Source organism: Oncorhynchus clarkii, chromosome 30 (assembly GCF_045791955.1).
Source record: "Oncorhynchus clarkii lewisi isolate Uvic-CL-2024 chromosome 30, UVic_Ocla_1.0, whole genome shotgun sequence".
In the NCBI taxonomy this organism is placed as follows: Eukaryota; Metazoa; Chordata; class Actinopteri; order Salmoniformes; family Salmonidae; genus Oncorhynchus; species Oncorhynchus clarkii.
Genome location: NC_092176.1, coordinates 47,692,109 through 47,705,060, shown reverse-complemented (window position 1 = coordinate 47,705,060; position 12,952 = coordinate 47,692,109). Strand labels below are relative to the sequence as shown.

At 46.6% G+C, this 12,952-nt stretch overlaps 1 protein-coding gene across 1 annotated transcript in view; it reads right to left on the bottom strand.

Moving 5' to 3' along the window:
* Window positions 1-354: 354 nt before the first annotated feature.
* Window positions 355-12,952, bottom strand: part of LOC139389754 (doublesex- and mab-3-related transcription factor 3a-like) — a 120,335-nt gene continuing 107,737 nt past the window's right edge. The window contains exons 3-4 of the mRNA XM_071136686.1: window positions 1,263-1,427; window positions 355-1,223 (exon numbers count right to left, since the gene is read on the bottom strand). Coding sequence (XP_070992787.1) covers window positions 355-1,223; window positions 1,263-1,427 — 1,034 coding nt within the window. The remainder of the gene's footprint in view (window positions 1,224-1,262; window positions 1,428-12,952) is intronic.

Here is a 12,952-nt window from a genome sequence, read left to right as displayed (position 1 = left end):
TGTCTTGATACCCACTCTTGCATTATTCACATTAAAGATTCGTTCACAATACATTTTTGGTGCTTAAGTAACCAGTGCGGCATGGTTCATTGTTTCATTGGTTCAGGTATAGAGATATAACCCACAGGTTCATTGTTTCATTGGTTCAGGTATAGAGATATAACCCACAGGTTCATTGTTTCATTGGTTCAGGTATAGAGGTATAACCCACAGGTTCATTGTTTCATTGGTTCAGGTATAGAATTATAACCCACAGGTTCATTGTTTCATTGGTTCAGGTATAGAGATATAACCCACAGGTTCATTGGTTCAGGTATAGAGATATAACCCATAGGTTTGGGTGGTTCAGGAGGTTCAGGTGGAGGAGTTGAGAATTCGTGAGTCGGAGGAGTCGGAGCGGTCCTCGTACTCCTCCTCATGGGTGTAGAGGGTCTGTTTGGCCCCGGGGGTGAGGGGGATGGGGGCAGGGTGGCAGCCCTCCTCCAGCTGGGAGAGACGGTGCTCTTCCTGGGGGCGGGAGGAGGAGAGGAGCGGAGAGGAGGAAGAGGAGAGGAGCGGAGAGCGTTGGAAGACGCCAGTGGAGGAGAAAGGAGAGACGTACTGAGCTGACCTGAGTTGGTACTGCTGCTGCAGTGTCATGGTGTTCCACAGCGTCACGTCGTTGCAGAAGGGTCCGACCTGGCCGCCACGTGTCAGAGAGTTCCTCAGCATCAAGGGGTAGCGGGGGGGATGGGGGAAAGACCCGGGGTGTAGGGCCAGGGGGCCGGACGACGAGTCAGACGAGAAGCGCAGAGACTCAGGCACCCTGAAAGCAGAGCCCACAGACCACTTAGCGGCGGAGGCCAGAGGGTGGTAGGACCCCAGGGGGTGATCGAGGAGGTGGCCATTGGAGGGAAGGACCAGGGTGTCGGGGTGGGGGTGACCCCCCCTGGCCTCCTGGGCCTGGCTGGACAGCAGCACCTCAATGGCCCCCACCAGGTCCCCTCCACACCCCTGCAGGATCAGCTCCAGCACCGGGGGCTTGTGGGATGGGAAGATCTTCTTCAGCACCTCCAGGGGTGGCCGGTTGGCTCGCAGGTTGAAGGGAAGGGAGACAGACCCAGACAGGCCCTCAATCACCAGGCTCTGGTCCACAGGCAGCCCCCCTGCCCCAACACCGGGGTAACCCTTAGTGGGGCTGTCTGCCTTGGGCTCTGGAGAGGTGCTGCAGGTCTTGGGGAAGGCTAGGGGGAGAGGGAGGCTGGGAAGGGGATGGGGGAAGCTGTAGCGACACTCTTCGGCCTGGTTTGGGGTGTCCGGGGGCTCGGGGGTGAAGCAGGAAGGCTTGGAGCCCTCGGGGGAGCTGCTAGGGTCCTGGTCCTTCTCACTGCCGCTACCACCACCATTCTCCCCACCGGAGTGGTCCCCCGACGTATCCTCACTCAGGTCTACAGAGAACACAGAAACACATTGTCAGTCAGGACTACAGAGAACACAAAAACACATCCTCATTCAAGACTACAGAGAACACAAAAACACATCCTCATTCAAGACTACAGAGAACACAGAAACACATCCTCATTCAGGTCTACAGAGAACACAGAAACACATCCTCAGTCAGGACTACAGAGAACACAGAAACACATCCTCAGTCAGGACTACAGAGACAGAAACACATCCTCAGTCAGGACTACAGAGAACACAGAAACACATCCTCAGTCAGGACTACAGAGAACACAGAAACACATCTTCAGTCAGGACTACAGAGACAGAAACACATCCTCAGTCAGGACTACAGAGAACACAGAAACACATCCTCAGTCAGGACTACAGAGAACACATAAACACATCCTCAGTCAGGACAACAGAGAACACAGAAACACATTCTCAGTCAGGACTACAGAGAACACAGAAACACATACTCAGTCAGGACTACAGAGAACACAGAAACACATCCTCAGTCAGGACTACAGAGACAGAAACACATCCTCAGTCAGGACTACAGAGACAGAAACACATCCTCAGTCAGGTCTACAGAGAGAACAAAAACACATCATAAGTCAGGTCTACAGAGAACACAGAAACACATCCTCAGGCAGGTCTACAGAGAACACAAAAACACATCCTCAGTTAGGTCTACAGAGAACACAAAAACACATCCTCAGTCAGGTCTACAGAGAACACAAAAACACATCCTCAGTCATGACTACAGAGAACAGAGAAACACATCCTATTCAGGACTACAGAGAACACAGAAACACATCCTCAGTCACGACTACAGAGAACACAGAAACACATCCTCAGTCAGGACTACAGAGACAGAAACACATCCTCAGTCAGGACTACAGAGAACACAGAAACACATCCTCAGTCAGGACTACAGAGACAGAAACACATCCTCAGTCAGGACTACAGAGACAAAAACACATCCTCAGTCAGGACTACAGAGAAAGAAACACATCCTCAGTCAGCACTACAGAGACAGAAACACATCCTCAGTCAGGACTACAGAGAACACAGAAACACATCCTCAGTCAGGACTACAGAGAACACAGAAACACATCCTGAGTCAGGACTACAGAGAACACAGAAACACATCCTCAGTCAGGACTACAGAGACAGAAACACATCCTCAGTCAGGACTACAGAGCACACAGAAACACATCCTCAGTCAGGACAACAGAGACAGAAACACATCCTCAGTCAGGACTACAGAGAACACAGAAACACATCCTCAGTCAGGACTAAAGAGAGAGAAACACATCGTCAGTCAGGACTACAGAGACCACAGAAACACATCCTCAATCAGGACTACAGAGACAGAAACACATCCTCAGTCAGGACTACAGAGAACACAGAAACACATCCCCAGTCAGGACTACAGAGACAGAAACGCATCCTCATTCAGGACTACAGAGAACACAGAAATACATCCTCAGTCAGGCCTACAGAGACAGAAACAAATCCTCAGTCAGGACTACAGAGAACAAAGAAACACATCCTCAGTCAGGACTACAGAGACAGAAACACATCCTCAGTCAGGACTACAGATAACACAGAAACACATCCTCAGTCAGGACTACAGAGACAGAAACACATCCTCAGTCAGGACTACAGAGACAGAAACACATCCTCAGTCAGGACTACAGAGAAAGAAACACATCCTCAGTCAGCACTACAGAGACAGAAACACATCCTCAGTCAGGACTACAGAGAACACAGAAACACATCCTCAGTCAGGACTACAGACAACACAGAAACACATCCTCAGTCAGGACTACAGAGAACACAGAAACACATCCTCAGTCAGGACTACAGACAACACAGAAACACATCCTCATTCAGGACTACAGAGAACACAGAAACACATCCTCAGTCAGGACTACAGAGACAGAAACACATCCTCAGTCAGGACTACAGAGAACACAGAAACACATCCTCAGTCAGGACTACAGAGAACACAAAAACACATCCTCATTCAGGACTACAGAGACAGAAACACATCCTCAGTCAGGACTACAGAAACAGAAACACATCCTCATTCAGGACAACAGAGACAGAAATACATCCTCAGTCAGAACTACAGAGAACACAGAAACACATCCTCAGTCAGGACTACAGAGAACACAGAAACACATCCTCAGTCAGGACTAATGAGACAGAAACACATCCTCTGTTAGGACTACAGAGAACACAGAAACACATCCTCAGTCAGGACTACAGAGAACACAGAAACACATCCTCAGTCAGGACTACAGAGACAGAAACACATCCTCAGTCAGGACTACAGAGACAAAAACACATCCTCAGTCAGGACTACAGAGATAGAAACACATCCTCATTCAGGACTACAGAGAACACAGAAACACATCCTCAGTCAGTACTACAGAGACAGAAACACATCCTCAGTCAGGACTAAAGAGACAGAAACACATCCTCAGTTAGGACCACAGAGAACACAGAAACACATCCTCAGTCAGTACTACAGAGACAGAAACACATCCTCAGTCAGTACTACAGAGACAGAAACACATCCTCAGTCAGGACTAAAGAGACAGAAACACATCCTCAGTCAGGACTACAGAGACAGAAACACATTCTCAGTCAGGACTACAGAGACAGAAACACATCCTCAGTCAGGACTACAGAGACAGAAACACATCCTCAGTCAGGACTACAGAGAACACATCCTCAATCAGGACTACAGAGACAGAAACACATCCTCAGTCAGGACTACAGAGACACACATCCTCAGTCAGGACTACAGAGAACACAGAAACACATCCTCAGTCAGGACTACAGAGACAGAAACACATCCTCAGTCAGGACAACAGAGACCGAAACACATCCTCAGTCAAGACTACAGAGACAGAAGCACATCCTCAGTCAGGACTACAGAGAACACAGAAACACATCCTCAGTCAGGACTACAGAGACAGAAACAGATCCTCAGTCAGGACTACAGACACAGAAAGACATCCTCAGTCAGGACTACAGAGACAGAAACACATCCTCAGTCAGGACTACAGAGAACACAGAAACACATCCTAAGTCAGGACTACAGAGAACACAGAAACACATCCTCAGTCAGGACTACAGAGACAGAAACACATCCTCAGTCATGACTACATTGACAGAAAAACATCCTCAGTCAGGACTACAGAGACAGAAACACATCCTCATTCAGGACTACAGAGAACACAGAAACACATTCTCAGTCAGGACTACAGAGACAGAAACACATCCTCAGTCAGGACTACAGAGAACACATCCTCAATCAGGACTACAGAGACAGAAACACATCCTCAGTCAGGACTACAGAGACAGAAACACATCCTCAGTCAGGACTACAGAGAACATATCCTCAGTCAGGACTACAGAGAACACATCCTCAATCAGGACTACAGAGACAGAAACACATCCTCAGTCAGGACTACAGAGACACACATCCTCAGTCAGGACTACAGAGAACACAGAAACACATCGTCAGTCAGGACTACAGAGACAGAAACACATCCTCAGTCAGGACAACAGAGACCGAAACACATCCTCAGTAAGTACTACAGAGACAGAAACACATCCTCAGTCAGGACTAAAGAGACAGAAACACATCCTCAGTCAGGACCACAGAGAACACAGAAACACATCCTCAGTCAGTACTACAGAGACAGAAACACACCCTCAGTCAGGACTACAGAGACAGAAACACATCCTCAGTCAGGACTACAGAGACAGAAACACATCCTCAGTCAGGACAACAGAGACAGAAATACATCCTCAGTCAGGACTACAGAGAACACAGAAACAAATCCTCAGTCAGGACTACAGAGAACACAGAAACACATCCTCAGTCAGGACTACAGAGACAGAAACACATCCTCAGTCAGGACTACAGAGACAGAAACACATCCTCAGCCAGGACAACAGAGACAGAAATACATCCTCAGTCAGGACTACAGAGAACACAGAAACACATCCTCAGTCAGGACTACAGAGAACACAGAAACACATCCTCAGTCAGGACTACAGAGACAGAAACACATCCTCAGTCAGGACTACAGAAAACACAGAAACACATCCTCAATAAGGACTACAGAGACAGAAACACATCCTCAGTCAGGACTACAGACACAGAAAGACATTCTCAGTCAGGACAACAGAGACAGAAACACATCCTCAGTCAGGACTACAGAGAACACAGAAACACATCCTAAGTCAGGACTACAGAGAACACAGAAACACATCCTCAGTCAGGACTACAGAGACAGAAACACATCCTCAGTCATGACTACATTGACAGAAAAACATCCCCAGTCAGGACTACAGAGACAGAAACACATCCTCATTCAGGACTACAGAGAACACAGAAACACATTCTCAGTCAGGACTACAGAGACAGAAACACATCCTCAGTCAGGACTACAGAGAACACATCCTCAATCAGGACTACAGAGACAGAAACACATCCTCAGTCAGGACTACAGAGACAGAAACACATCCTCAGTCAGGACTACAGAGAACACATCCTCAGTCAGGACTACAGAGAACACATCCTCAATCAGGACTACAGAGACAGAAACACATCCTCAGTCAGGACTACAGAGACACACATCCTCAGTCAGGACTACAGAGAACACAGAAACAGATCCTCTGTCAGGACTACAGAGACAGAAACACATCCTCAGTCAGGACAACAGAGACCGAAACACATCCTCAGTAAGTACTACAGAGACAGAAACACATCCTCAGTCAGGACTAAAGAGACAGAAACACATCCTCAGTCAGGACCACAGAGAACACAGAAACACATCCTCAGTCAGTACTACAGAGACAGAAACACATCCTCAGTCAGGACTACAGAGACAGAAACACATCCTCAGTCAGGACTACAGAGACAGAAACACATCCTCAGTCAGGACAACAGAGACAGAAATACATCCTCAGTCAGGACTACAGAGAACACAGAAACAAATCCTCAGTCAGGACTACAGAGAACACAGAAACACATCCTCAGTCAGGACTACAGAGACAGAAACACATCCTCAGTCAGGACTACAGAGACAGAAACACATCCTCAGCCAGGACAACAGAGACAGAAATACATCCTCAGTCAGGACTACAGAGAACACAGAAACACATCCTCAGTCAGGACTACAGAGAACACAGAAACACATCCTCAGTCAGGACTACAGAGACAGAAACACATCCTCAGTCAGGACTACAGAAAACACAGAAACACATCCTCAATAAGGACTACAGAGACAGAAACACATCCTCAGTCCTGACTACAGAGAACACAGAAACACATCCTCAGTCAGTACTACAGAGACAGAAACACATCCTCAGTCAGGACTAAAGAGACAGAAACACATCCTCAGTCAGGACCACAGAGAACACAGAAACACATCCCCAGTCAGGACTACAGAGACAAAAACACATCCTCAGTCAGGACCACAGAGAACACAGAAACACATCCCCAGTCAGGACTACATAGAACACAGAAACACATCCTCAGTCAGGACTACAGAGAACACAGAAACACATCCCCAGTCAGGACTACAGAGACAGAAACACATCCTCATTCAGGACTACAGAAGACACAGAAACACATCCACAGTCAAGACTACAGAGACAGAAACACATCCTCAGTCAGGAATACAGAGAACACATCCTCAGTCAGGACTACAGAGACAGAAACACATCCTCAGTCAGGACTACAGAGAAAACAGAAACACATCCTCAGTCAGGACTACAGAGACAGAAACGCATTCTCAGTCAGGACTACAGAGACAGAAACACATCCTCAGTCAGGACTACAGAGACAGAAACACATCCTCAGTCAGGACTACAGAGAACACATCCTCAGTCAGGACTACAGAGACAGAAACACATCCTCAGTCAGGACTACAGAGACAGAAACACATCCTCAGTCAGGACTACAGAGAACACATCCTCAGTCAGGACTACAGAGAACACATCCTCAATCAGGACTACAGAGACAGAAACACATCCTCAGTCAGGACTACAGAGACACACATCCTCAGTCAGGACTACAGAGAACACAGAAACACATCCTCAGTCAGGACTACAGAGACAGAAACACATCCTCAGTCAGGACAACAGAGACCGAAACACATCCTCAGTCAGGACTACAGAGAACACAGAAACACATCCTCAGTCAGGACTACAGAGAACACAGAAACACATCCTCAGTCAGGACTACAGAGACAGAAACACATCCTCAGTCTTGACTACAGAGAACACAGAAACACATCCTCAGTCAGGACTACAGAGAACACATCCTCAGTCAGGTCTACAGAGAACACAGAAACACATCCTCATTCAGGACTACAGAGAACACAGAAACACATCCTCAGTCAGGACTACAGAGACAGAAACACATCCTCAGTCAGGAGTACAGAGACAGAAACACATAATCAGTCAGGACTACAGAGACAGAAAAACATCCTCATTCAGGACTACAGAAGACACAGAAACACATCCACAGTCAAGACTACAGAGACAGAAACACATCCTCAGTCAGGAATACAGAGAACACAGAAACACATCCTCAGTAAAAGACTACAGAGACAGAAACATATCCTCAGTCAGGACTACAGAGAAAACAGAAACACATCCTCAGTCAGGACTACAGAGACAGAAACACATTCTCAGTCAGGACTACAGAGACAGAAACACATCCTCAGTCAGGACTACAGAGACAGAAACACATCCTCAGTCAGGACTACAGAGAACACATCCTCAATCAGGACTACAGAGACAGAAACACATCCTCAGTCAGGACTACAGAGACAGAAACACATCCTCAGTCAGGACTACAGAGAACACATCCTCAGTCAGGACTACAGAGAACACATCCTCAATCAGGACTACAGAGACAGAAACACATCCTCAGTCAGGACTACAGAGACACACATCCTCAGTCAGGACTACAGAGAACACAGAAACACATCCTCAGTCAGGACTACAGAGACAGAAACACATCCTCAGTCAGGACAACAGAGACCGAAACACATCCTCAGTCAAGACTACAGAGACAGAAGCACATCCTCAGTCAGGACTACAGAGAACACAGAAACACATCCTCAGTCAGGACTACAGAGACAGAAACAGATCCTCAGTCAGGACTACAGACACAGAAAGACATCCTCAGTCAGGACTACAGAGACAGAAACACATCCTCAGTCAGGACTACAGAGAACACAGAAACACATCCTAAGTCAGGACTACAGAGAACACAGAAACACATCCTCAGTCAGGACTACAGAGACAGAAACACATCCTCAGTCATGACTACATTGACAGAAAAACATCCTCAGTCAGGACTACAGAGACAGAAACACATCCTCATTCAGGACTACAGAGAACACAGAAACACATTCTCAGTCAGGACTACAGAGACAGAAACACATCCTCAGTCAGGAGTACAGAGACAGAAACACATAATCAGTCAGGACTACAGAGACAGAAAAACATCCTCATTCAGGACTACAGAGAACACAGAAACACATCCACATTCAAGACTACAGAGACAGAAACACATCCTCAGTCAGGACTACAGAGAACACAGAAACACATCCTCAGTAAAAGACTACAGTGACAGAAACATATCCTCAGTCAGGACTACAGAGAAAACAGAAACACATCCTCAGTCAGGACTACATAGACAGAAACACATTCTCAGTCAGGACTACAGAGACAGAAACACATCCTCAGTCAGGACTACAGAGACAGAAACACATCCTCAGTCAGGACTACAGAGAACACATCCTCAGTCAGGACTACAGAGAACACATCCTCAATCAGGACTACAGAGACAGAAACACATCCTCAGTCAGGACTACAGAGACAGAAACACATCCTCAGTCAGGACTACAGAGAACACATCCTCAGTCAGGACTACAGAGAACACATCCTCAATCAGGACTACAGAGACAGAAACACATCCTCAGTAAGGACTACAGAGACACACATCCTCAGTCAGGACTACAGAGAACACAGAAACACATCCTCAGTCAGGACTACAGAGACAGAAACACATCCTCAGTCAGGACAACAGAGACAGAAACACATCCTCAGTCAGGACTACAGAGAACACAGAAACACATCCTCAGTCAGGACTACAGAGACAGAAACACATCCTCAGTCATGACTACATTGACAGAAACACATCCTCAGTCAGGACTACAGAGACAGAAACACATCCTCAGTCAGGACTACAGAGAACACATCCTGAATCAGGACCACAGAGACAGAAACACATCCTCAGTCAGGACTACAGAGACAGAAACACATCCACAGTCAGGACTACAGAGACAGAAACACATCCTCATTCAGGACTACAGAGAACACAGAAACAAATCCTCAGTCAGGACTACAGAGACAGAAACACATCCTCAGTCAGGACCACAGAGAACACAGAAACACATCCTGAGTCAGGACTACAGAGAACACAGAAACACATCCTCAGTCAGGACTACAGAGAACACAGAAACACATCCTCAATCAGGACTACAGAGAACACAGAAACACATCCTCAGTCAGGACTACAGAGACAGAAACACATCCTCAGTCAGGACTACAGAGACAGAAACACATCCTCAGTCAGGACTACAGAGACAGAAGCACATCCTCAGTCAGGACTACAGAGAACACAGAAACACATCCTCAGTCAGGACTACAGAGACAGAAACACATCCTCAGTCATGACTACATTGACAGAAACACATCCTCAGTCAGGACTACAGAGACAGAAACACATCCTCAGTCAGGACTACAGAGAACACATCCTGAATCAGGACCACAGAGACAGAAACACATCCTCAGTCAGGACTACAGAGACAGAAACACATCCACAGTCAGGACTACAGAGACAGAAACACATCCTCATTCAGGACTACAGAGACAGAAACACATCCTCAGTCAGGAGTACAGAGACAGAAACACATAATCAGTCAGGACTACAGAGACAGAAAAACATCCTCATTCAGGACTACAGAGAACACAGAAACACATCCACAGTCAGGACTACAGAGACAGAAACACATCCTCAGTCAGGAATACAGAGAACACAGAAACACATCCTCAGTAAAAGACTACAGAGACAGAAACATATCCTAAGTCAGGACTACAGAGAACACAGAAACACATCCACAGTCAGGACTACAGAGACAGAAACACATCCTCAGTCAGGACTACAGAGAACACAGAAACACATCCTCAGTAAAATTCTACAGAGACAGAAACATATCCTCAGTCAGGACTACAGAGAACACAGAAACACATCCTCAGTCAGGACTACAGAGACAGAAACACATCCTCAGTCAGGACTACAGAGACAGAAACACATCCTCAGTCAGGACTACAGAGACAGAAACACATCCTCAGTCAGGACTACAGAGAACACATCCTCAATCAGGAATACAGAGACAGAAACACATCCTCAGTCAGGACTACAGAGACAGAAACACATCCTCAGTCAGGACTACAGAGAACACAGAAACATATCCTCAGTCAGGACTACAGAGACAGAAACACATCCTCAGTCAGGACTACAGAGAACACATCCTCAATCAGGAATACAGAGACAGAAACACATCCTCAGTCAGGACTACAGAGACAGAAATACATCCTCAGTCAGGACTACAGAGAACACAGAAACATATCCTCAGTCATGACTACAGAGACAGAAACACATCCTCAGTCAGGACTACAGAGACAGAAACACATCCTTAGTCAGGACTACAGAGACAGAAACACATGCTCAGTCAGGACTACACAGACAGAAGTAAATCCTCAGTCAGGACTACAGAGAACACAGAAACACATCCTCACTCAGGACTACAGACACAGAAAGACATCCTCTGTCAGGACTACAGAGACAGAAACACATCCTCAGTCAGGACTACAGAGACAGAAAACCATTATCAGTCAGTACTACAGAGACAGAAACACATCCTCAGTCAGGACCACAGAGACAGAAACACATCCCCAGTCAGGACTACAGAGACAGAAACACATTCTCAGTCAGGACTACAGAGACAGAAACACATCCTCAGTCAGGACTACAGAGACAGAAACACATCCTCAGTCAGGACTACAGAGAACACAGAAACACATCCTCAGTCAGGACTACAGAGACAGAAACACATCCTCAGTCATGACTACATTGACAGAAACACATCCTCAGTCAGGACTACAGAGACAGAAACACATCCTCAGTCAGGACTACAGAGACAGAAACACATCCTCAGTCAGGACCACAGAGAACACAGAAACACATCCTCAGTCAGGACTACAGAGACAGAAACACATCCTCAGTCAGGACTACAGAGACAGAAACACATCCTCAGTCAGGACTACAGAGACAGAAACACATCCTCAGTCAGGACTACAGAGAACACAGAAACACATCCTCAGTCAGGACTACAGAGACAGAAACACATCCTCAGTCATGACTACATTGACAGAAACACATCCTCAGTCAGGACTACAGAGACAGAAACACATCCTCAGTCAGGAATACAGAGAACACATCCTGAATCAGGACCACAGAGACAGAAACACATCCTCAGTCAGGACTACAGAGACAGAAACACATCCACAGTCAGGACTACAGAGACAGAAACACATCCTCATTCAGGACTACAGAGAACACAGAAACAAATCCTCAGTCAGGACTACAGAGACAGAAACACATCCTCAGTCAGGAGTACAGAGACAGAAACACATAATCAGTCAGGACTACGGAGACAGAAAAACATCCTCATTCAGGACTACAGAGAACACAGAAACACATCCACAGTCAGGACTACAGAGACAGAAACACATCCTCAGTCAGGAATACAGAGAACACAGAAACACATCCACAGTCAGGACTACAGAGACAGAAACACATCATCAGTCAGGACTACAGAGACAGAAACACTTCCTCAGTCAGGACCACAGAGAACACAGAAACACATCCTCAGTCAGGACTACAGAGACAGAAACACATCCTCAGTCTTGACTACAGAGAACACAGAAACACATCCTCAGTCAGGACTACAGAGAACACATCCTCAGTCAGGTCTACAGAGAACACAGAAACACATCCTCATTCAGGACTACAGAGAACACAGAAACACATCCTCAGTCAGGACTACAGAGAACACAGAAACACATCCTCAGTAAAAGACTACAGAGACAGAAACATATCCTCAGTCAGGACTACAGAGAACACAGAAACACATCATCAGTCAGGACTACAGAGACAGAAACACATCCTCAGTCAGGACCACAGAGAACACAGAAGCACATCCTCAATCAGGACTACAGAGAACACAGAAACACATCCTCAGTCAGGACTACAGAGACAGAAACACATCCTCAGTCAGGACTACAGAGACAGAAACACATCCTCAGTCAGGACTACAGAGAACACAGAAACACATCCTCAGTCAGGACTACAGAG